This window comes from Cinclus cinclus, chromosome 6 (assembly GCF_963662255.1).
Source record: "Cinclus cinclus chromosome 6, bCinCin1.1, whole genome shotgun sequence".
NCBI lineage: Eukaryota > Metazoa > Chordata > Aves > Passeriformes > Cinclidae > Cinclus > Cinclus cinclus.
This window is the reverse complement of record NC_085051.1, coordinates 23,931,662-23,958,194: the sequence shown is the minus strand read 5'-3', so window position 1 is coordinate 23,958,194 and position 26,533 is coordinate 23,931,662. Positions and strand designations below refer to the sequence as shown.

At 39.5% G+C, this 26,533-nt stretch overlaps 1 protein-coding gene across 1 annotated transcript in view; it reads left to right on the top strand.

Annotated features, from left to right (window-relative positions):
* Positions 1 to 109: 109 nt before the first annotated feature.
* Positions 110 to 26,533, top strand: part of CSTPP1 (centriolar satellite-associated tubulin polyglutamylase complex regulator 1) — a 59,590-nt gene continuing 33,166 nt past the window's right edge. The window contains exons 1-3 of the mRNA XM_062495079.1: positions 110 to 155; positions 8,820 to 8,922; positions 24,543 to 24,673. Coding sequence (XP_062351063.1) covers positions 110 to 155; positions 8,820 to 8,922; positions 24,543 to 24,673 — 280 coding nt within the window. The remainder of the gene's footprint in view (positions 156 to 8,819; positions 8,923 to 24,542; positions 24,674 to 26,533) is intronic.

The window sequence follows — 26,533 nt, the reverse complement described above, 5'->3', positions numbered from 1 at the left end:
CTGCGGCGGCGAGGGGCGTGTTCCCAGCCGGGGCGAGCGGCCGAGCAGCGCCGGGAGCGTCGGGCTCCTTGGAAACGGGCGGAAGCCGGGAAGGAGCGGCAGGAGGAGGATGCTGAGCCCCGAGCGGCTCTCGCTGCCCGGGCCCGAGTACCTGGGTGAGGAGCGGCGCGGCGGGGCGGGGAGGCTTCCTGAGGATTCTCTCCCGCTGGTGTGCTGCGGCCCGGCATGGGGAGGGCCGGCCCGTCCTTCCCGGGGACTGCGGCGAGCGGCCCCAGGCTGGGCCGGGCTGAGGGGGCTGCGTGTCCGCCTCGGCTGGGGAGCGGGGAGCGGGCAGCGCCGGGCCGTGACAGAGCGGGGTTGTCGGGCGCTGAGGTGGGAGGGCTGCAGAGCCCTCAGGGACACGGGGAGCATCCCTCCGGTGCCCGGAGGTGTGGTCTCCGCGAGCAGCCGGCGGGAGCCGAGCTGCCCTCTCCTCCGCTGTGAGTCGTAGCAAGCGGCGTCTCGTCTTTCTGTGATAGACTTCGCCCATCACCAACCTGTTTTGCTCGCAGATCTGTGTGAGCATCCTTACTTTTACTCGTTTCCCCACAATGGGAAGGAGTGCTGCTCTTACGTTGCGAGGCCGTTCGAACGTTAGCTTTTGTTCTGAAGTAAGGTATCATCGATGTTTCCTACATAAAATGAAATTCTTTTAATCTGTGAAGCAGCTACTCCTTTGAAGACTACATCCTTTTTAAGGTGGCTGTAACGGCTTGATGTTCTAGGAAATTAAGGAGTAAGGTGATTTGATGTTAACGTGTCAAAAATAATTAGAATGGAATAAAGTCAATGTGACTTCATTTAATTGCTGAAGAGAAGATGACTTACAAGTAGTAAGCATTTGGATTGTATTCAAGAGAGTGTTTGTAAAGTGAAACTTTTCAGCCATTACTTCCTAGGCCCAAGAGACTGTTCAGTAATGACTCTTATAAAGCTGTACATAATTTTCTGTGGTTTTCTTGTACAGGGGAAGGTCAGGAATGGAACAGATTGTTTTGTGCTATTTTTTCTGTCATGATTTTGCTATTTCTGTAAGTCAAAATGGAGCAAGAGTATAGAAGCACTGCTGTAAAGGTGGAAAGCCTGTTTTGCAGGGGGCACTAGACTAAAAGAGTTTTGTTTAACTATTTAAGCAAAGGAGTGATCTAAGTCCTCTTAGAGTAGAATCTCATTGTGCTGTTGCTGCTAGGCTGCTGTTAGGGTGTTTTGTGCCTACCTGCATAACTGCAATGCTGTTCTGTGTCAAGGAAACTCAAGGCAGAAATAAGTTTGTTTACTGCTCTGTTCAGGGTGACTCATGGGACTCACCTTGCTGAAGTTCTTATTGCTGACTTCAGTTGTGGAGTTTTGGGTGTTCAAGAACAGTATCACAGTGCCATGTAGACACACTATTCTGCTATTCTGTCACACAACCTCAGCATTTTCAACCTACGTGTTAATAGAGAAGTTCATAACTTTTCCAGAGTGGCTCTAGGTTGAAACCTGCAAAATTATTTTTTCTTAATGAGCCAACTTGCTTTTAGCTTCTTGTAATTGTTTTTTTTATGAAATAGGCACTTTTAATTGTGTGAAACTTGTCAGTAAGGCTTGAATCGCTTGACACAATCTAGGAAGCAGACTAAAAATACTTAAAGTGTGAAAATAAACCGGTTTTCTGTTGAACATCTGAAGGTAAGACATGAGATTTCTTAGATGTACAAGATTGTTAGTTGCAAGAAGCTTTACTAGCCATTTAAGTGAGCCTCCTTTTATCTCTGTGCCACATGCTGATTTGGGATTCCCTTTTAATTTTGTGCAACTTTCTAAATTATTCTGACATTGGGTTCAGAAAAAGATGTGTGTGACCATGTTAGGTTAAGGAATAACTTGTATAAGAGTCTGTTCTGTTAATTACAACCTCCAACCCCACCTCCTCCCATCCCAAATAAAAACACTTCCCCATATGTTTTTCTAAGTTGGTTTTCTGTTTTCTACATTGGCATTCTGAAATCACCATTATTTTGATTGTTCTGTTGCACATCTCAAAGTCTTGTTAATACAGTTGTCTGAAGTGGGGTTGTAAGGAACTGCGATAAATTTCATTTTCTATAATTTTATTCTGAAGTTGTGTTGCCCTAGCTTTCCACTTAAGGTATTCTCTCACAGACCAGATGACCCTGCCACTTCTGAGCTGAAATGGGTGACTCACCCAAACCCTTCTTCCCCTCTTCCCTTTCTCATTATCAAAACCAGGCCAAAACATAAATTGAGCAGCCAGAATAACATAATGTGCCACTTGCTGTGTTATTCCACACCTCCTGCCTCCCCCATTTGAGATAATTCTTCTACAACCAGTTGGAATGCTAAGAGAGAGAGAAAAAAAAATAACAAACAGATGTGAGTTAAAATAGAAATTAACAGGGAGAGAATTAAGTATTCAGTTAAGATGAAAAATAATTGCAAAACTTTATTATGCCTGAGTTCCTGGGACATAAAAATCAGGGCAACATGTCTCATGCCACAATGAAACTGTAAGTAGAAGAAAAGAGATGACCATTACTTAGTGAATAGGAATGGAGATGAGATCTGCAGAAAGGCTACAGTGAAGATGGTCTTGTTACAGGCAGGACATTCTTTTCACTGAATAAACAACATTTATTGTTTGGGTATAGTGATGATAATGTGTTTCTCATTTGATGGATGAGACTGGAATTACAGTAGGCAAAACGAGGCATATTTGAGACACTTTTTCATGCCTTCCTCATTATGGTTTAATAACTGGTGATTGCTCAGTTATTTATAGCAGGCAGCACAGCACTTACTGTATTGTTCTGCTCATGCAGCTGTCTCTAAAGCTTTATATTGTATTACTTCCCTGCTCCCCTTTCTTGTTATGGAGAAAAAGCAGTAGAGTACTGCAAATTTCCAAACTACTATTTGCTATGTATTCTCCTGCCTTCTACTACCCAGCTCCAGGATGTTGTTTCTTGGCCTTCTTTGCCAATATAAGGCATGTAAGAACACAAATAGTCTGCTAGGGAAGTGCCTTATCAGTAAAGCATGGGCCTATCAAGTGCCAGAAACACGGTTGTGTTTCCTCATCTCTCTCATAAAAGTTCTCTGGTTTAATGATTAGAAAGAGTATACATTCTTTTACAAAACTGAGTAGCTCCCAACAGAGAACTTGAGTTGTGTAGAGCCTTTGCTGAAGCCTAAGGCTTACTCTTCTTCTGAACCCTCTTAAGAAATATAGATCTGAAAAGTGCAAGTGCCATCATTTCCTTTAACAGCACAGTCAACACATAGGCTACATTTTTATCCAGACATCTCAGCTGACACCAATTCTCCTCTTAGTATAGATATTTGGTGAACTTCTGTGAAGCACTGTGGCTGAAAGATCTCATGGTCTAGAAAAAGAGAAGAGAATACCTTTTCAAACATTTTATTGTTTGCTCTGTTGTAGGAGATAGGAGAACTGTAGTGTAGATTGTATATAATGTGTAAGAGTTCACTTATAGAAGTGTTAGTTAAATTTGAATCTTCTTAGACTCAGTCTAGTGCTTTGTCCAAAAGACAGAGGTTTCACCACCATACTGCTGTTGCACCCCAGGATTTCCACCTTAACTTGAAAGGTACAGGTGAAATCTGATCCTGAATTAGGTAGAGTTCCAGAACTGGAGAGTACAGACCTTTTCATATCTCCCTCTGAGCATGAATAAATAGGAGCCATTAGGCTACTTAATGCCTTATTCAACTGGAATGACAATTTCTTCCACGGTTAATAATCTTAGATTTAAACAAAAACCTCCAAAAACCCCCAACAAAAACAAAAAAAAAGAAAAGATAGCCCAACTATTTGCTTTGTTGGGGGGGGTGGTTTCTAGCAGCTGTGTGATACCTTGCCAGAAGCAGTCTGCTGGAAGGACTTGCACAATTAAGTCAGTCTGTGTGAAGTATTATGCTCATTGTTTGAAACAAATTCTAAGCTATGGTCAAGATTAAATTATAAACGGAAAAGTTTCTTAAATTTTTTCTTGAAAGTGGTTTTAAGATCTCAAACATATGAAATATGCTATAGTTATGCTATGTGACCCCTTGGCATGTACTCCTGAGTAACAGCATGTCCCACGTTGTGTGATACCTCTGGTGTGACAAGGTCTACTTGTACTTGGACTACTTTGTCCTTCAGAAAACATTTTGCTTTTGAGGGTTAATAGGAAATTACCCTGTGAAAGTATGCAAAACTGGAAGGAGTTATGACAGTATAGAGATATAGCATTTAGGTTAAATGTTTTGTTCACTTGCTTCTCTTTTTCTGGCCATTTCTTAGCAACAATCTGAAGAGATTAAGTCCTTAATGATATCTGAAAAGATTTTAATGAGCATTCTGAAAAAAATATTTATGCTGGAAAAATTTCCAGAGTTGATGTGATTTTGTTGTTGCAGTTTATATCCTTACTATTTCTCTCTTGCATCATTATTGTTTTGTTAATGTTTGCATGGGATTGATTGTATGTTACTATAGATGTGTCTTTCCAATGTGTGTAATGAGGTTGTGTCCTTAGTTAAGCTCCAGTTTAGAGCAAATATATACTGAAAGGGTATTTAGCTATTACCTTATGCTCTCAGTGTGAGTGTGAGTGTGTGTGTATGTTCTCAGAGATTAAAAAATGCCAGAAACACTCCAGATGCATTAAAGCTTGTTATGCTCTCAAGTTTCTGATAACTGAAATGAATCATAATGTGAATTGCAGCACTTCAGCTGAGTAGGAGGCAAATAAGTAAGAAGAGCTGGTCTTATTATCCACGAATTCCCACTCCTGATTTTTCAGCATATTCAGTTATGCCAGGAATGACCCCAAACTAAGAAGAAAAAAAAAGAAAGAAAAAAAAAAAGAAAGAAAGAAAAAAATCCTTCTTGTGTGCATACAGACTAAATTGCTTTGATAGGTAGCTCTTGTTTCAGAAGTGATAAGAAGTCACGTCTCCTGAAGACTTAAGCAATAATATAACCACTTGGATAATAAAACCATTACAAATGCACAGTATAATGACTTAAAGGTGACATACATTTTTTTCCTTCCTCCTGAATTTCTGCCTCTGAGAATTTCAGTGCATATATTTGGTTTTATTCAGTGATATTATTTGCATTAAGTTTTCTTTCAAGACTTTTCAAGTATCAATGCTTGTTCTTACAACATGTGTAATCAAACCTACGAAGTAGTGGAATATTTGTTTTCATCAGAAGATTGAAACAAGCCATTTGGTGGCTTATAAAAAACCTATTTTTACTATTTTAAATGCATAGGCAAAATTATTTGGTGTGGTTATGGCTAAATGGAATTAGTTGGGAATGTCTTAATCTTTTGTAGAGAAATCCATAGAGACTGTGGGTTGACTGGGTGTAATCCTCATTATGCCTTGTATGCTGAAGGTTTCTATGATGGTCTGGCCATGCTTGAATTGAACAGCCACTGCTCTGCCCTGAATTTGGTTCTGAGCCAAAAGTGCGTTCATTCCAAAATTAATTTTAAACATTGGGCATGTGAGTGGTGGTGGGGTGTGAGCACATGAGTAGCAGAGGCCATTCTCTTAAGTGCTGCAGGGGGCAGTTTTGGAGGGGCTGTACGTGCTGCTACTGATTCGACTGAGGCTCCAAGTATAACATCACTTCTAGTGGTTTAGTAACAAGAATTAAGATATTCTGTGTGAAGGTATTTACTTAACATCAGGTTATGGGCTGCCTGAAAAATCATGTGTGAACTTACTCTGTTAGGTTCCTGACAGAAAAGAGTGTGGCCCCTACCAAATGAGTGTGGCAGACACACTGGCTTCCTGTTTGGGGTAGTTGCCTGGGGTTTCAGAGCTGAGAATTTTTGTTATATTTGCAGAATATGGGTTGCATTGGAAAGTTCTGTATGAGTAGGGGATTTCTTTTTTTACAATAAGCCTGAAACAAATGCTGAGGATGATGTCCTGATACAACACCTCCTGTGTGGAAACTGCAGTATACTGCAGTTCTATCAGGAAGAAAATTAGTAGAGACAGCTGTAATAGCACAGTGGCATGAATATTTGGGCTTTACATTCTGATTTGGACTTGCTGCCTTGTTACTGCAAAGTGGGCCTCAAAACTATGAGCAACCAGTACATCATTATCCCTGAATTTTCAAAAACTATTAAAATGTATGAATCATCTCATTTATTTTGCCTAGAACTCCACAAATTTTTGACTATGCTTGCATAAACAGTTAATGTTCCAGTATGGTTTCAGTGTTTGTTATGGAAAGTACCATTTGTATGAATTAAGGAATTACTCTTTTGCTATAACCAGACTCCTGGCACTTTATTTTGCCTCTCTGGCCTGCTAAAACCTGTCTGCAAATTACATTTTGTTCTATAACTTTCCTGTGTAGTGTAGCATTAGTTGGGTTATAAAACATATTGCTTGCATCATTCCATGGAACTGGGCAGTCAGTGAACAGGAAGCCAGGGCTGGAATTTGGTTTGGCAGTGTGAACTGTGCTACCTAGAAAAGAGCACAGCAGCCAAAGGGACAAAGAGGGAGACTTCTCAAGGAGGTTTCAAGTGCTATTTTCTTTTAATTTCTCTGCTCACAGTTTTGTTCCCTTCCCCATACCTCTACCCACTCTTCTAGGAAAGAGGTATAGAGGCTCTTTGCCAGGATCCTTAGGCTATACAACAAAAAGCTTAGGAGAAATACCCTTTTACAAGCAATTGTATTCAATAGTGACCTATATATCTTTGTGTACATTTTGAAATGTCTTAAATTCTATGTTGAAAGTTAATTTATTCTCCAGGAGCAGATTCAAAGGTATTTATTGTAGAGGTTAGGCACATTGTGCTGTGTAGCACTGTGGGAACATGCCTGTCAATTCCAAAAGGCTTTTAGGGGAGGTTTATGACTCTAAAGAAGCAAAATAACATAAATATGGTTCATTGATAGGGACTATTCTATGAAAGGAGTGTAAACTTCCTCACAAAGTGTTGAGAATGGTTTTGCAGGTGAGCAGAAGTTTATTGCAGGCTGAGATGACTGGAAGTCTGTCTGCTAGTACCATTTCCTGGCATAATCTGGTGCTGCTGACACCTCAAGAGGGGCCTGGGGAGATGATTGCTGAGTGTGAGAGGGAGAGCTTCAGGACGAGGGAGGAGGCATGGGCTGAAGTAAAGTTACCCAGTTGTTGCTATCTTGAGCCTATGACTGAGCTGCACGGACTCATTCTTCCCTCAGGGGACACAGGTGCGCAGAGCTATTTTTCTTTAATCACTCACATAAATTAAATTTATTCCTTTGCATTAAAATAATTAAATAAAGCTACACCCTCTATCTTTTAGTGCAAGATAATATCTTTAAACCTTTGGCTCACCATTTTGCTATCAGCTGCAAGGTATTTTCCAGGGTGTGCTTAACCAATTTTACCATTGTCCTGAAAAGTGTTCTAGGCAGAGAAATCCCCTGATAGCAATCAATATTCATGCGTACTTTTAATCACTTTATCCAGTGGGAATAATCATTTCCGGGCCTCTCCTGAGGTCCACCTGCCCCACACTAAGATGAAAGGGCCTTCCATGCTGTGTATCAAGTGGCACAGGCTTAATGCTTACCAGGATATTAAACACAGATTAAAATGGATGTGGGTCTGAGGTTGGCCAGTTGTTTGTGAGGTGGTGATTCTGCCAAGTCTGGAGCAGATTGGCAAGGAGCAAGAACAGCCCTTGCCTTTCTTATGTTCCCTAAGGGTTTTCTCCTGTTCTTTTTAGGACACGACACTACATGCAAAGGTGCAGTAGGTTACGTGTTTAGGATGGAGGTGTGTGGTTTGGGAACAGGGTTTGTGTGCTTTCCAGGTTAGGAATGATTTTCCTGGGTTCGTTGTAACTTGTCTTCTGATTGTTGAACTTGTAGATTTGGAAAGTCTACTGGCTGCTAGCTGGCACATCACCTCAGACTCGGCTCTTTGTTGCTCCAGCTTGGTTTCTAGCCAAAAACATCAAAGGGGCTCAGTGGTAAATCTGTGCTGCTTCCTCCCTGGCAAATGCTTGTTTTGTACAGTCTGCCCCCTGCAGAAGCAGCCAAACAGTTTGTGTTGCACCAAACTGTCTTTACTCAGGAGTCTTATAAGCGAGTGTCATTCTGTGGTGGAGTACTGGCAGATCCACCATTTCTGAAATTCTCCTGTGTTTGGCCTGGGCTGTCATTTGAGACTCGCTGTTGAGCAATATAAATCTCTCTTGGCATTCAGACCTGTTCCCCACCTGCCACATTCACTGATGCATGTTTGGAAACAGATGTACTTTTATTTGCACCTTCAGGAAGAAACCTTTACAGAACAACCTTAAAGCTAGTTGGCTTTGGTATAGAGGGAAGGGCAAGGATCACCTAAAGCTCTGCAACAGCCCCATCGAAACAGCATTGACAATCTGTGTGGGAAAGATGGCTATGTGGGAAAGAGCAGAGATCAGGAGCTCCTCTGGAGTAAGCATTTTCCAGTGAAACTGCCTCACAACTCCTTATCTGCCTTCAATACCCAAATCTCTGGGGATTCTAAAAAAGTGTGAGCACTATTAATGACTAACTCTTTGTACCCAGGAAGGAAAGCAGGATTTAGGTGATGAATTTTGCTATCTATATCTGGGAGAAAGGAACCTCCACTCTCGCACTGGGGAAGCAAATGCTTGATGTCTTGTGTAAGGCACACATCTGGGCTTGTCTGGCCCTGGGCTTTGCAGGCCCCTTATACTCTAACTTCTATCTCTTATTCTCTATTTTATTTGCAGCTCAGCGACATGTCCTCACATACATGGAGGATGCAGTGAGCCAGCTGCTGGAGAACAGAGAAGATATTAGTCAGTATGGCATTGCCAGGTTCTTCACTGAATAGTAAGTACATCAGAATGCTGCCAATAGGGCCAGCCTGAGGGGGGCTTTTGGAAACAGAGTACATGGAGAATGTGCTGGTTATGTTGTGAATGCTGGATTTTACTGGGTTTGCCAAGGGCTGAGTATGTTTTGGAAATGTATGAGGGTTTTGTACAGTTCAGTACCTCTTCTATTACAAACATTCGTGTGAAGCAGTCACTCTGGGGAACAGCAATTTTAAAAACATGGAAAACCAAATTCTGCTTCTCTTGGTCAGGACTGTTAGTATCAAACTGCTTGAGAAATACTGAAGTAAACTGTTTCACAGACTGCTTCTGCTTTCAGTAGCACTCATTCTTCCTTTTTCTGAGTATGAATTTAAACTGTTTGACTCCTTGTATGATTGTTGTCCTGTTGAATGCTTTAATAGGATGCCTCTTCTTCCCCTTAAACATGTGTAAATCCTTAAATACTGGATGTGAGCACTATCTATTCCTACTAAATTGCAAAAAAACTCTTGAGGAAAAAGCTGTGTGCTTTCCATCCACAGAAAGTAGTAGTGACATTAGTCAGCTGAGCAAGTAGTCAGCAAACAAGAGTTTCAGAAAAATAAAGAGCAGGATTGCAATGACCTCCACCCCGTGACAGGATTTCTTTACCAGAGCTGAAGGCAAGGTGGCTTTTAAGTGCCCAGCTGAAATTATCATCCCGGCATCTCTGAAGATTAGATTTAGTTTGCACCTAATTTCAAACTGACACTTCTGTGTCTTTTGAAAACTTCTGATCATTTATACTTCAAAAATTAAATGGTGAGCAAGAGGTAGTTCACACTGTGAAACTGTTCAAAATCCTTCTCTGTAGCATTTCTTCATCTTGACATGATAACCATTTTCTTTTCACTTCCTGTTCCTTTTCTACCTTTAAAAGAATTAAGTAGTGGTTCAAAACCATTATAATGAACAAAATCATCACCATAGAGCAAAACCCTCCGATTGACGTAGTTGCTGGAGATCTTGTTTTTCCCATTTATTTTCAGAGATACGGTTTTTACAGTGTTTTTTTGTTCATGTGAGTGCTTTGTACAATTTCTGATTTCATGCAAGACAGGAAAAGGCTGAATGTTCATTCATTCTGTAATATAGAACTAGTAGTTCTCTTTTTTCTTTTTCTTTCATAAAATACCTGAAGTTCTGCAGATGAAACTGTGTCCCCATACCAAAGTGCAAACAAACTTAGTAATTCAGAGAGCTGTGAAGATTTGAAATGTGGGATTCATCATTTAAAGTGGAGAATAAATGATAGCCAATATGAGTGTAGAATGTGAAGTTTCATATTATGAAAATATATGTGCTGGCTCCCAGGGCTTAGTGGTGAGCCCTCACTGCCCAAAAGATTTCTGTTCCCTCACTGCCCAAAAGATTTCTTCTCATCCACTCAAGTATCAACATTTGTTCCGGCTTTGAAGGCTACACTTCTCTCCCAAGCAAATAAACTTGATCTTTAGTCTTAGCATCTTCAAACTCAAAAGATAACTTGTGAGATTCCAAAAGGTTTGTGGGCACTCTCCCAGTGTTTTCCTTAATCAATGTTTTTGTGTGGGAGAGGATTGGAATGTGCATGTTTTGAAGATTGCTGCCATGATTTGAGATGAAGGGACTTGGTATTAGGATGCCCAGTTTTTAAAATTGTCCTTTCCCTATTTATGCTGACTTAAAATTAGAGACCAGGCCCAGGGTTTTGAAAGCTAGCAGGCAGGTCCAAACAAGTAACTTTTTAAAAAAGTGTTCATGGGGTAAAAGAATGACTTGTGCAACTTTGCAGATATTGAAATCCATCTGTCAAGGACAGGTGTTAGGTACTTTCCAACCTCCTCTCAGAGGGCATACCTTTCAACACAGTAGTGTTCCATGGATCTCATCTCTGGATATTCACTGCTGTACAGCAACCTGATGGCATTTCCGTCATGCATTGCAATGCCCCATTTTACCGTAAGTCAATTAGTCAATTCAAGTCTTGCAGTCAGTTACAACTTTTTTTTTTTTTGTAATTAGAAAATTTTGTTGGGTTTTAGCATACCCGAGTGAAATTTCAGAATTGAAAATTATGGAGTCATTCAGCTCTATAGGGATCAAGCAATAAGTGTTTTGCTGGCAATGAGTATTTCAGCTGTTTCTAAGGAATTGAATTGGATATGTATTTCACTGTTATCCACCATCTAGCACTGTGACTGCTGATTGCAGAGGGCTGACCTTAATCTTTACAGTTTTCATTCCAGAATAGTTTTAGTCTTCAAGGATAGTTTTTTTTTTCTCCCACTTTATCCCAGTGTTCATTTGTCCCAATCATGTGGACATCTGCTTTCAATCTTGGGAGTACCTTGAGGCTTCCCTCATCTGGCTCACTCCTGACCCTTACAGGAACAGGGATCAATCACCCCTCTGCCAATTAATCCACATCTTTTAGTTAAACAAGTAAAATTATGCCTCTCTTAGGACTAATCTTGATTTTATAGATATGCTGATATGCTACTGGTATTTGTTCCTTACAAGGCTGAGAAATCTTAACTCTGCTCTTGAATCTCCATGAAATGCAGACTCTTGAAAACCCTCTGTGTAATTACACACTAATGCTGCATTGCTTCTTCCAGCCTAATGTCTGTGCCAACATATCTTAAAGCAACATGTTCCCCCTATACATTATTTATCACCCTGTTTTCTTGATCTTTCCTATACTGAAGAAACACAGGGCCCCCACGCTAATGCATTTGATCACGCAGAGAGAATGTGCATAGCATCCCACTTTATATTTTCTGGGCTCTTAAAAGGAGTCTGTGTGTCTCTTGTTTTCTTTTTCATTTAATCTTAAAGAACCAGAAAAAAAAATTATGAAGAGACTTCTTGCTAGTGCGTTTTACTTTTCTTGTAGGCTAATCCTTTGCCTGAAACTTTCTCTTCCAGCGTTCAGGTAGATGTGCTGCTCTGTTCAAGACTCTCTGGAAAGTTCAGAAGTAATAACCAGTTATAACTTACCTTGGTTAGGAAACTGTTTTTTACTATAACTTTGTTTGATAAATCAAACACAAGTGAACAGGAGACATGGGAATGGACTTTTTTTTTTCTTTTGAGTCTACATTTGTTGCAAAACTCTTCTTTTCTTTTGTTTCTGGTGAAATGTCTCCTGACCACCTGCCAGCTGGAGCATGACTGAGAAAGGCATCTTGCTTTTAGCTTGCAGATGTAGCACTGCTTCCACTGGACTTTGCAAACTGGTGTCTGAGATCCCCTTTTTCTGTAGGGATGTTTCTGCTGGCTCTGACTTGAATGCCTCTGCTGGATCTTGTGTGACAGTTTAACAGTATTTATCTGAGGAGGCATCTGTAATATGTGTGACAGGGTTGAGGGTCAGATACTGCTTTTAGATCTGTTGTGTGCGTGGCAATTCAGAGTACCAGCTCTGCGTTGTGTAGAGCCCTGTTTTACAGGAAGGAACATTTGCTTTGTTCCTAGTAACAAGACCGCAAGTGCTATATAGTTTGGGACCTTGGGAAGGAAGATATTATCATGGTGAGAAGTATCAACTTCTAGCAATGAAAGTACCTCATTTTCTCTTGCTGTCTGGATTGGCTGGAACAATTTGTTCAACTCTTTCCTTAGGGACAAATATGATACCACTCCCTTGGCTTTCTCTGGCAGTAGACACAGGCTTTGGTATCAGACAAACTTTTGGCTTGCTCAGTCCTTTATTGCAGTACAGAATTACAGAAATAAATCTATAGAGTAAACAATGTCCTCCTCTTTGAAAAAGTCTCAATACCCTTGAGGGAGGAGGGCAAGGGGGGAAGGGCCAGGAGCAAGACAGATGGGATGCCCATGAGAACTAAGCCACTCAGTGAAGGCAACCTTAATTGGCAACTGGAAATAAGCTGAATTATACGATTATGAAAAGGAGAGATTCTTAAAGCTAGCTTAGAGCCATCAATTTTCTTCTTTCTTTGCATCTGTATATGTAGGCCTTATCACCGTCATCATCTTGCTGTCATCTGCTCTGCATCTTTCCCCTTTTCAGAATAACTTGTTTTGTCTTGTTTGCAAGGATAGTGTAAGCTCTTCAAGACAGAAATGATATTGTACTGCATGTACTTTACAGCACCTAGCATTGTAGAATGTCGACTCTGTGCTTTGTACAATTACAATACAGACAGCAAAAACAGTAGTAAGAAGGTCCTTAGGGCTTTGACAAGTTATGCCAGATTCCCTTTCTGAGAGATAAAGCCATTCATTAGAATTTCTCACTACAACTGTTTGGGGGAGTGGCATTAGTTGTTGGGTTTTTTAGTGTTAGTTCTTTGTGTTTTGGTCAAATCAGTAGTATTTGTGAGGTATTAATAGTTTTAGGATATTACCTAAAATACTGGTATTGTCTCTGATATGATCTTCTGAGCAATTGCAAAAACCCCACAACATTTCATATATTCTTGAAACACTGTCCTGATTCCTACATGTCTTCTGCTCTGGAGAGAAAAAGATAAAATTAGCCCACTCAATGCACGACTGCACTGAGCCATGTGATCAGTATCAAGCTGCTGCTGTCAATGACCTAGCTGTGCAGCAGCCCTTTGGGCTGAAAATCTCAGCTGGGATAATGTGCTTGATGGTTCCTGACAGGCTTTTACTTGGGATTCCTTGATCCCTAGGGCACTGCGTATGACTGCTGTCTGCCTCTCCTTTGCTCTTCAGCTACCAGTGGAAAGAGAGTGAATATATGAACTCAGGCACAGCATTTGTGCCAGAAGCTCTGAGGAGGTTTTGCAGCTAATATGAATAAGTTGCTATGAAAGAAACATTTTGAAAGTGTCTCTCCACAGAGTACATGGATTTGCAGGACTGAATTTGTTGATAAATCTTTCTGGGGAACTTACAGTAATTGCATATTTCTCCACTAAGAGTGTTGCTAATGGACACAAAGCCTTTCTGTTAGTCCCTTTATTGCCTTCCAGTCTCACCTCTACAGAGAAGCATTGTCAGAAGGGCAAACTCTCTTTCTTGTAATTGAATTTTTCCAGCCCACCTTAGAAATGGGATTTCAATACCTCCTGCCAACTGTGCACAGGGCATGTTTTGTATGAGAGGTATGGAAGATCTGGGGGTTGTGGATAACTCTATTTAAGATTTAAATTATGTGACTTTCATCTGTAACCTATAGATCTGTGACCCAATGTTATTATAGAGTTGCTTTATGGCAGAAACAGTATTGGGATTTTGATATGACAGCCAGGATCTGTGAACTCCTGATTTTCCCAGAGTTGTTTCTCTGTAACAAACATTGCAACAAGTCCTAACCTGACAAATACGCTCATTGGGATAACTGCTGTTGAGTAAACAGCTGGAAAAAATGCATATATTAATTTCAATAACACAATTCCCACTGTAGTTTGTACACGTTGCCAATATATTAGAAAATTTAGTTTTTTTCATACCTAATTCTTGAGAATCTTACAGATGAGTAGATACTCAGATGTGTACCCTGCAAAGAAATACAGGGGGGGGATAAAAAGATCTTTTTGGTAAACAGGATTATCTTGGAAGAATTGTAGCAAAGCAGTAACAGAATTGAACTTAAAGAAAGCATTTACCAGTGATGTTCTGTGTGGTAATAATAGTGCACATAAGAAACTTCTCATGCTGTTTTGGTGACAGAAGAATCCACAGGATTTGCTAAAGCAAACATATGAGTGTTAGCACTTGATATCAGCATCTTGTCAGCGCAGGAAAGTTATCCATGATAACTGCACTTACACACTGACTTGACCTACATTGTGTTCTTGCTATTTGAAGAGAGGTAGTCACAATTTCCATGTGCACTGTGAGCAGATTATGATGCTCCTAGTATAGATTCACTGGAGTAGCAGTGCAGTCTTTGCTCACTTCTTTCCTATTCCTGTACATCATGGAAATTACATATTTACTTGGTCTTTTTCAGAATAGCTGCAGCAGGAGTTGGCTGACTACTTTATGGAGACATTATGTAATTGGATATATTTTATTTGTCCTTAACAGCCTTGAAGGTTGAAATGCAACACATCTGCCATGAAATTGAGCTTCCTTTAGGTTAAAGCCAACTGCATATAGGCAGTGTGGATAGCTAATAAAACTGGAAAATACTTCCCAAAAGCCCAAGTCCAGGAATGTGGCAAATGGTACAAGCACCAAGACAATATATATCTGAGTTAACTGTGTGCTTTTCCTCTGTACTAGAGTTGAATGTACTATGCTCTCTCTAGCTTTAGTTTTTAGCTCTAGTGAAACTCATGTTTATGCTTCCAATTTTTTTTATTGCTTTTCATCACAGTTGCTGATATTACTAATACAAATTTGGAGAAGTATATGATGCCAGTTGGGAGTTAAAATCAGATTTTCGTGACTTCAAAAGTATGAACTTATACAGGCTGGGGGATGAACAGATTGAGAGCAGCCCTGCCAAGAAGGCCTTGGGCATATTGGTGATGGACACAAGCTGGCAATGTGCATCACATCCTTTCTGGGATGTCACAGAGTCTTCTGTTTAGTTTTACTTTCTCCATCAGTCTGCTTTTTTTTTTTTTGAATATCTGTGATATTGGTTAGTTCCTGCCCTATTCTTGTATTTCTTATGAAGCATCTCAGCTGTGATTTTGTTTGTATCCTTGCAGAAGTGAAAGGACCCTCAAGTCAGAATTGGGGAGCTCTGGAAATCTTATATTGTCCATCTTCCTGAGGAAAGTGTGTAGTAGAGTTTGCCGTGATACAAATTAGATATTCAATGCTGATGTAATTGCTTGAAAACCAACTTTCTCCATCATTCTGGAAAATTGCTCAGTTGTGCTTGCTTGAGTCACTGTTGGAATATATAGGAAAATATGAGAAAGATAAATAGTGATGTATCCACCACAGATGTAGTGGGACTACTTACAGTCTTTTGCATATGATCTGCAATGTGTATATGAATTCATGCTTGGTCACATGATGGAAAGATTGGATTTCCTGCAGGATCTCTAAGTGTTGTGAAGGAAACTGTTTTAGTAATGTGAAATTGGGAACTGGAATTCAGTAGAAATGTAGACAACAGCAGCTTTGGAAAAACAGCAGTGTAGAAAGTTTGGTACATGGTGTTTTTTCCCATATTATATGTGGGAATTAAAAATTATTCTTAAGACTGAAAGGCATAGTTTTATAATTTTCTGTTAGGAATATTTTCTTTTTAACATACTCTTTCTCTAATAAAGCTTTTGATGACTCAAGCAGTAAGAGTACCATGTTGGATACATGGTAACTTCATGAATAGCTGTATCTCTCTGTGTTACTAACTAACATGGTTTAGTTTTTGTTTTAATGAAGCACTTTGGCATGAGTCTAGGCTACTTTATGTATATAGGAGATCAGTTTTAGAGTTCTTGGCTTCCATCTGTCTGAACCTGTAAGGCTTTCTGTTAAATTGGAATCAAGTGGTGTAAGTTTGAGGAACACTTTATTTTTTCCCAGAAATATCATTAAGGAAAGATGGATCAGAATTGAAGCTGGGGTTTGGTTTGCTTTTTTTCGTGTTGTTAGTTTGGTGTTTTTTTCCCAGTTTTGTGTTGTTGGAAGGACTTTAGTGTTTATTCTTTGGCTGCAGAATGTTGAGGTGTCACAGAAAATCTTGAAGAACATTTCTAATGTCTTTGCTAAGAATATGTATGTTTCCTTGTGGACAAGGCCAACAAATGGAAAAATTTTCCTAAAGTAGATATGCCAAACTGTAAAAATCAGCAAATGTTTGCATCAATGGGATCGGATAAGATCCCATAATAGGATTCCTTATCCTTTACAGGATAAAATCCCTTAACTATGTCTGCATCTCCATGACTATCAAACACTAGAAGTCCTGCAAGCCTGAAAAATGCATTTTTTAAATGTGGTTTATCTTCCTTTTCTTTAAAAACAAAACTAAACAGCAAAAAAGGCAAAAAGGCTAGAAATCTGCATGTCTTCAAAGTACCTGAGATTTTCTGTGCAGTGCTGTGTTGAAACCATACAGATCCCAGAATACATTAGCTTTAGTGACTTGCAATGACATGTCCTGCAAATTTAATGCTATTGTATATCTTCAAGTGAATTAAACAAACTGTAGCTGGTCAACGCTGTAGCCAAGTGGGCACAAAGTGGTTTAGCTAAGCAATCTACACATGCAGAGTTAGCATTAATGTCAAATGATGTAACTTCATCCATATTAAGGAATTTTGGCAAGGTTCATTTGTTGCCATGATGAAAATATTGGAAGCTGCTCAGTCTTTGATGTGCTATAGTTCTTGTCAAGGCAACTGAATAGGTGAGAGAGTACCAGTTGTAAATTTTTCTTCTGAAATTCTCCAGTCAAACCAAGACTGAAATGAGCAAATATGGAATCTGTTTGCATGGCACCATTATTGAATCTCTTTGCAACAGGTATTCAGTTATATTTCAGTATTTTGTGTGTCATCACAGTCACAATATGATTGGGCTGCTACCTTTTAAAATAACTAAAAGTCTAATTTATAAAACATAGAACTGTCTTACAACAGGAGAATATATGCAGCATGGAGCAAGCAGGTTCTTCCTTGTACTTACACTTTGGCCTCAACTTTCTGAGAAGTCAATTTGTCTTTACTTGGCATTTTACTTTGATCTTAGGAGTTCAAGATGGATGCAGTTCCTCAACAGTTTTCAAATCCATATTCCTCCTTTGGTGGACATTTATGCTATGGTATCAAAATCCATCTGCAGCTGATGTCAGTTCCATAGCTACTTTCTGAACTGTTAGACAAGAGGAAATCAGAGTGTTACATGGTATGGCCTGTGTTTTTAATAGTGTTTTTCATCTTTGTGCCATCACCTTTGCCACAGGTTCACAGTTATGGTTTCTGTGTCATCTTGAAGCTAGTGAATGAATTCCACAGCATGACAGGGAGGACAGAAATATTTCTTGGTTAATAAAGGAAGCCAAAGAATGGAGATCATGGCTGTACGATAATGAAGCTAGCAGAGGACTTGCATCTCCTGTACGCTCAGAATATAGAGGGTTATAGAACAGTTCAGAAGGAATTTTCTTCTTGCCCCAAAATGTCAAATTGGACCAGTTTCAACAAATACTAAATAGATTAGCTGGAGAGTTATGAGTTTTCCTTGTGTAGTTATAATTCTGGATTGTTTTTTTATTGATGTATTTAGTTTAGGTTTGGGCAGAAAAAGGAAGGGTTTTTTGAGGGAAGCTGGGTAGCAACTTGCAGTGATCTCCATAAAAGCTAGTTATAATGGTGTTCATGCAGCTGTTCCTGTGGTGTGCAACTTACACAGTTTCCTACTGTAAAAACTAAATCTCTGTTTATCCCAGCAAGACCTCTCCAGACTCTCTGAAACACAGTGTAGTCTGAAATTGCACCTGATCAGTCTGAAAGAGCTGGTCATGGGTGACTGATGCTTATCTGTGAAGGCTTCTTTACTTTTCCCTTAAGCACCTTGGAGGGCTTCTGCAGGGCTATTTATGGTCTTTCATTGTATGCCCTTTCCCATCTTCCTGAATACTAGGCTTCCCAGCTCATAATTCTAAGAAGAAGCTTTATTTCACAGTAGAAAGGGGCCCCAATATGTGGCCTATTATATCCATATCAGCTTGCTTACCCTTTTCAAATAGCTATTGTGTTTTAATAGGGCCCTGCCTGGCAGGGGGAGTCCTTAATTCCTGCTATGTAAGAATGGTCAGCTTGAGTTACAGCAAACTGCAGGATGCTGCTCTGATCAAAAGGCCTCTGTTTTTAAAGATTCCTGTGTCCCAACCCCTCCCCATTTGCTTTTTTTTTTTCTTTTTTTTTAAATCCTGGGCTAATAATTCAACACAATATGGTCATTTTAGTTTGTGATGTGCAAGCCTTGAGGTGTTAAATTACTGACTTATATGAAAAATTAAGGGAGAGGGACTCTAAAGGCTTTCTGGGTAATAACAAGCAAGCACAGCAACTCTATTAATCCTTTCCTTCTCCTGAATCTGTAAACTGGTCTCAGAGGGTTTGATTTGCTACAAAGCAACATAAAAAAGCTTGTTCACTGCCTACTCTGAGCTCTGTCACAGGTGTTGTGGTTAATTTCCTTCATCCCAGTACATGGGATAATCTCTGTACCACCTGTATTAAGTCTGCCATGAATACAGAGATTTCTGGCCTATATCAAGAAGTCTGAAAACACATAGTTAAAATTTGTGTCACTCCTTTCCCCCTTTCCATGCCCATCAGCTGAAGACAGAAAGGATCTCAAAAAATCCAGTCTCTGTGTTTGGAGCGTTATAACACCCAGTTTTGCCAAAATTTTGTAGTGTTAATGATTTCCTATCTGCCTAGCTGTTAGAAAAACTAGCTATTTTCCCTTAAAGCCAGTCATCAGGAGTAACGTTTAGCATCTGTTTTGTCTTAACACATTTCCAAGGAAATGTCAAAAAAAACTGCTAATTTCATTAGAGAAAGATGGTGGTTTCCTTGAGGCTGACCTCAGTGTCCCAAGTTCTAAGATCTGTGGAATTTAAAAAAGCACTTGAAAGAGTGGCTTTGAATTGAGGAATGTTCTTGGTCCTACGCTACCTTCCAAGGGGGATAGCTAAAAAACCAGTCCAGTGATTCATCTGAATATTGCAAATATTGTAGTACACTTAAACCAAGAGGTGAAGAATAAAATGATCTTAAACTACTTTCATACAGCAGTAATTTAATTAGTACAACAGTGAGAGTATTTTTTTTTTACCCAGTTATGCCTCCAGTTTTAAGTGTTCCTTCTCAGGGTTCCTTCTAGGCAAGGTAAACTTCACTTTGCTATCTCAGAGCATAGCTTTGGGCTAAGTGCAGTAGTCATTCGGGGATGCTTTGTTATGGATGAGTTATTTAACAACAGAAATAGCCTGTGTTTTAAAGCCTTTTGTATTTCAATATTTTCTATTGCTAGAGTTAGTTCTTTGTTACCCATTGTAGCATAGCCTCTAATCCTAATATTCCTGGTTATCCCTACTTACTGTGCTGTAGTTCACAAAATGAAGCAGTCTTGTAGCTCTGGGTTCCTTTCAGATGGAGCAAAACTGGAAGATGTGTTCCTTCTGCAAATGAGCATTCAGTCAATGGGACTAGATTAGATCTAGTCCAGAGCATGTGTCAAATAAAAACAAATCCTGGGATGCCCATAATATTGACATGAAATCCTCTGCACTGTTTTTGTTTATAGACATTTTGGTCAGTCTAAACATAGTCTCTGACAGCAACTTTGCATTTGAGGCTATCTTAGTTTTGCTTGAGACACTCAACTCTGTTTTAATGACTTAAGACACTTGTGTAGCTGGCAAGAAAAGGGTGTGTCTGTGTGTGTGTGTGTGTGTGTGTGTGTAAATGGTTCATGCTCAAGAAGCCTTCAAAATTTTTTCATCGTGCTCTTCATAGAAAACACAAGCAGTAATGCTGTCAGTTAAGGAAAAATGGTCATAGTTCCTGTTTTCCATTTGGTAGAGGAGGGGTCCTGTAAGCTTGTTCAGCTCTTTGCATGGTAACCAAAGGTGGCACCTGCTAGGGGTACAGCAGGGTCCTGGCAAGCTCTTCCATCCTTCTCGAGGACTTGGGACTCTGTATTGTGCATATTTGGCTTTGCCTGAGTTCAGCAGGCAGAGGCTAACTGCTATAATGGGTTTCAATTGAGATGTTACCATAGCATCCTGGGACTTTTACAACCTATTTAGAAGTCCAAAGGTTTGAAAAGAGTGCTTGAAAGTTTCTGAACTCTGGCAGGTTGCCGAAATGTAAATACACAAAAGACAAAGCCTTATGAAAGCTGCTCTGTTCGGAGAAGCAGCACCTGAGTGCTAGAATTCCCAGCAAAGCCATTTTTGAGAGCTGGGGCTGTTTTATCAGTCTCCGCCCAAACCTTTTTTCCTCCTCATGCATATGTGCCATCCCACAAGCACAGACTGTGTGTGCTGCAAGATGCAGCCCTCTCAGCAGTGGTGTTGGAGGAGACTGTTCTGGGGTTTGGCTACTCTGGGGCACGGGAAGGAAAGGAGTGAGAAAGCATCCTGAAGCCTCTACTGTAAGAATTTCTTTAGCTATCCCCGTCAAGTGAGAACCTTGCTTTATTCTTCTCTCTCTTTCTTCAGGATTTTCTCACAAGTGAATGGAAAAAGCTGGTTTTTTTAGAGTATCCAGTTGCCTAACGATTCTTGTGTGAAATATGAATGCTCACAGTAAACTGGTGTTAACTAATGAACATTCAATTCAATTTGTAGCCTTAGTTTCAGCCTACAAATAAAATCACATAATTAGGAACTGTTGTTACTCTTCTAATTTGCCTACTCTGTTTACTGGTAATGTAGAGGACTGAAGCAATCATCAGGTTTGCAATAGGAGGCTTGGAGACTAGCACAGTTGTTGAAAGCTTTCTTCTGGAAGGAATCTCTTGCAGATGTCTGCATTTTAAATGCCTAAAAGAGGAAAAAGAGAGGTAAGTTAACCAGAAAAGTGAAAAATTATTTTCCCTGTTTCTGGGTTCCCAAACCCATTTCTAAATGACTGAGGACAAAGTAATAACTTGTTGAGGTACCCTGGTTTTTCCTAAGTCTTTCTTCTTCAAATGTGTTGAAAAGCTCTAGCCACTTAACTTTGCTAACAGCATGAACTGTTCAGTGAGAGGAGGACAGATAGAGGGAAGACTGAGCAATCCAAAGGGAAGAATCTCAGCAGCTGTTCAACTTGCTGAGAATGATTGATGGTTAATATGGCTAATGATAACTTAATGGATAAGTTTCTTCCTTTATTGTTGATATCTTGCTTAAGCCATTCCTTTGAGTGCAGCTTGTTTCATTTTTGTATTCAAAAGGAATTGGAAAAAACATCTGTTTGCATGTGTATAAAAATAAGGTGTTGGTCATATGCCCTACCTACTGTTGGAATACCTGTAACAGCTTTGGGTTGTCATAATTTTTTTTCTTCCAGAAATGTTTACCTGTAAGATTGCCACATTAATGGTAACTTCATCTCTGAGCAGCTGTTAAAAAAAAGGTGGCCAATTGGTGCATTGGCTGGGAAATCTCAAATTGGTGAATCAAAACCACCAAAATAAGTTATTTTGGTACTTCCCATCTACCCATGATATAGAAATTTCAACATATATAGTTTATTCAAACTATGTAGTGTTCCTGCCCCTTGTAGTGATCTTGACCCTGTCTAAGAATAGATTTGTTATTGGACTGCTTGCTGGATAGCTCCATGATGGGTTGGCTTCTTTGAGCTGAACTTTTACTACTTATAAAAATGAATTTATGAAGTAGGGTGTCTGAAATGTAGCATCTTAACTGGGATAAAATTCTGACTCCCAAGCTTGCAATCTTGAGCTTTTGGGGAAAAATCCTTCCATTGTATAGTTAAACAAAATCCTTCTTTATTCAACTAGCTGGCGGCACTTGGCTGTCAGCACATCCAGGTGTGCTGATGTTCCAGCATATCCACCCACTCTTTTAACTGAGTAGGCAACAAATGATATCATACCCTTCTGCCTGGTAGGTTTAGAGCCATCCCATGCTGAAAATGCAAATGACTAGAGTTTTTGCTTATTAGAAATAAGGAGTAATATAGTAGGGCTGTCTGCTGTGAATTAAGAGTATGTTAGCTTTGTGTCTGGAACTTTCTGTTACAATTGTGCCAGGATATGTTCATGTTCTGTAGATGTTCTGAGCAGCATAATTTGGTGCATTTAGTTGTATCATTGTGCCTTCATTTTCTTTCTTTTCCAAAACGTCTCCCTTATGTGTGTTATCTTTCTGAAAGCTGCCTTCTTCTATTACACCAAGTTTTTTCTTTTTTAACTGTATCCTTCTTCTCTCCATCAGTCTGTCAAATCACCAGTGAAACAATGCAGATAAGAAATGAAAGAAGTTGTACAGGCTGTGGTTTGGGATGAGAACATCTGAAATTTAATTTCCAGCTTTGTCGCAGGCATCTTGTGGGACTTCTTGCGAGTTACTTTACCTTACTCTGAACTTGTTCACTCTAAGGCAGTGAGCGACAGCACTTTGTAATGAATAGTCTTTACTTGCAATTACAGTCATGTAATTTTGGCATATTTTGATCCAGCACATGATTTATTTATTTACTTTAACCTCTTGAGACAATGGTTGTGCTTTACTTTGCATGAATAAGGTTTCATAAATATGAAATACTGGATTTGTCCATGATATTTACAGAAAGAATATTTCTGATTCCAGGATGTAAGTGTCATGAGGGGTTTTTAATCATAAGGTGATTGTACTTTTTTTTTTTAAGTTGCATTTCCTTCTAAGTAGGGGGGCTAGAAACCGTGTTCTGTACTACCTTTCAACACATGACAACAGATTCTGTTTGCTTGAATGTGTTTGAGGACCAGGATATTAAAAATGAGAAATTGTGATTCCATTCGTAAAAACTGAACAGCTTCTGTCCACACACACACACACACACAGTTGTTACATGACTTTTAAGTTTTACTCAACTCTGTCTGGTATTATTCCCTTTCAAATGTGAGACCCTTTTCTGTACTCCAAAGGATAAAGTGATTGAAAATCTTCATATTTAAAGATGTGATTTAAAATTGCAAACTGAGAGGTTGCAAACTGACCACCGGATTTTGTCTGTTTTGGCGATGCTACATATGGAGAGGATCTGCTGTGATGAAAGTAAACTTGTATCTTTTCATTAATTCTCTCCTGTGAGGGAGGGTTAAGCTGCTGTCCCAAGTGAATGTTTTAATGATCTCTCTGGAGTGTTTCAAAGCTTTGTCCCACTTGCATGATGCCGATCGAAATGCACACAATCTATCTTTGAGGCAATCCTGTCATTATACCTTTTGGTATATAATGTTTGTATTTGCATTTCTTTTGTTCTTGTATGTTGAGCTTTACCATGCCCAAAGGAGAACTTCTTGCACTTCAGAGAAACCTTTGTAAGACAAATGTTTGCTGTAATAAGTTAGCCTAAAGTGCTTACACTCATATTTTAGAAATTTATACTAAAATACAAAAACATGGGCATCAAATTAAGATCTGTCATAATGACCAGCTACTCTTTTCAAAATGCATTAGTGCAAATTTTGTTTAGTGATGTGTCAATCCACTTTTCTTCACAACTGGAGTAAATTTTATACATCCAGTAGTCAATTTTTTGTAACCTAGAAATGAATCTTGAGGCTTCTCTTGAAGAGGATTTTTTTGTGGCTTTAAAGAAAACTGTAATGAAAATGCAGTGAAGTTCAAATGGTACTAAAAGAAAGGGCATCTTCTGGTCAAATAAACAACAGTAACTCATGGCAAGCCATTTTCCAATGGATTGTTTTCAAATAAGTGGGTCTTGGACACTCTTTGCTGGGTTTCTTTAGAATGAATTTTACTTTCACAAACCTCTAATGCCTATAATTAAATTTTGGTGTGTGGTTTTTGCAAATAGTCTTCTCTCTAGAGAACAGATGGGTATAACCTTTGGAGATTTGGTTTCACAAAATGTAATGGCCAGTGGTTTTCTTGCTGCTGTTCTAGTTGTTCCCAGAACATTCATGTTGGTTCAGCTTTCTAACATTCTTGTTTTGACTTCATGTCCACAGTTTCAACAGTGTGCGGCAAGGAACACACATTTTGTTCCGTGAGTTCAGCTTTGTTCAAGCCACCCCTCATAACAGGGCGTCTTTTCTTCGGACCTTCTGGAGGTGTTTCCGAACTGTGGGGAAAAATGGAGGCAAGTATTCCAGCATCTGCTGCTGTCCTGTTACCTTCACATAAAAACTGTTAGCCAGGCTATTAATGCACTACAAGTACTGACCGTTTACATTGTGTTCTAATATTCTAAGATTATTAATGGGGAGACAACACCGCATTTCCCTGTGGAATGGTTAAAAATGGCTCCCAGCATATAGGAGTGTAGAAGCACCTTGTTGCCAGTGCTACTGCTGTTACAGAACAGCGTGTCAAGTAACCATAGATCAGAGGGAGGACATTGTGGGCCTCTGCATTGAGATGGATAGGAAAAAAAATGTGCCTGAGGTTGGTGGCTGGGACCCAGGGAAGATTAGAATAGTGAGTATGGAGCATGAGGGAAGGAGGTGCTGAGATTCTGAGCCAGTTGGCTCCTGAGTGCTTGCATTAGGAGCCTGCAGGAGGTTGGGTTCATAGCAGTGTGGGGGTGCCACCTGAGCTGTGCCCGAATAGTCCTGCCACAGCTCCTAGATGATGCTGCAGAATCCTGATGGCCGTGGAAGAGGGATCACTGACAACTGTGTGACCTCTTCCCCAACCCTACCCACAAGGAAAAAGCTCCAGTGCCAAAATAAATACTCGGCACTGTGCTATCATGTCTAGCTATTCTTATATTGCACTTGGTATATTAGGTATTACAGAACTGGCCAGAGTTCAAAATAAGCTCCTGTAACTACATGCAACTAAAAATATGTTTTGTTTTACTTTTTAATTTAGTATTTTAAGCAAATACACTGAAAGTTGCTGTACAAATATAAATGTTGGTGGGGCTTTTTTTTCCTATAAGCCTCATTTTTTTTCAGGCTATTCAGCCTCATTTCTTCTTACAGGAAAGACTAGAACCATCTCTTAAATATAGAAAAAACCTTGCCTTCTGGCTAAGCTTTGCAACACTTCTGCTTTTGATAAACACAGTTTGATAGACCGTGAATAAAGACCTTTTTGACGTATGCCATCTAGATCTTTGGCAATTAAGCAATCACAGTTAAACATGACAAAATCTGTAGTAAGCTACTGAAGTAATTGATTATGCTATCTGTAACATCTTCTTCCCAGTGGGAGGTACTTTCTTTTGTTATAGATAATTTACTTTAGTTCAGGGATAATATTTTAAAGGTGTCAGGTAGATTATATGATACTAATTTAACAGTATGCAGGAAGGACATACCTGGTTTGAGATCAGGTCATAGTCAGGAAAAATAAAATGTGGAGTCCTAGAACATATTTCTAGAGATAACAGTAAAGAAGTCATCCACCAGAACTGCAGGTTTTAGTGGTAAACCATATTGAAAAATTGAGAAGCAGCTCTCTGATGCAAAGTGTCCATTGGAGTACTTTCAGGGCAACTTTTCATCAGGTTTCATTTATCCAGTACCGAACTCAGCCAGGTGAAGGGCATGTGGGTTTATTGGAAACAATGGAAAAGTTTTAGCTTCATAATAATATCTCCTTGCTGTTTAACTTTTAGTAGTTTTATATGAGTATGGGAAAGGCCATGGAAGAAGGTGTAATCACCAAGGTACTTTAAAGAGAAAGGGTAATAAGCACAGGATCAAAAGCTAAGGTGAATGTTGCTAAGCTCTGGTTATGGCCTAAAAGCAGTTCAGTGTATATTTTTCTAACTTTGAAGTCCACTAGCTTCACTTTTTAGTCTGAGTAAATACAACATGCTTAATTATATATTTATACATCTACATATATATTCTTTTTACACTAACTAGAGACAGAAATGCATCACTTCAGATAAATTACTCTCAATATTTTCATCTACTTAGTCAAATTTCTCTGGTTCTCCACCCATAATTATGGACTAGAACCTTAATATTTTTCATTTCACTTTTAT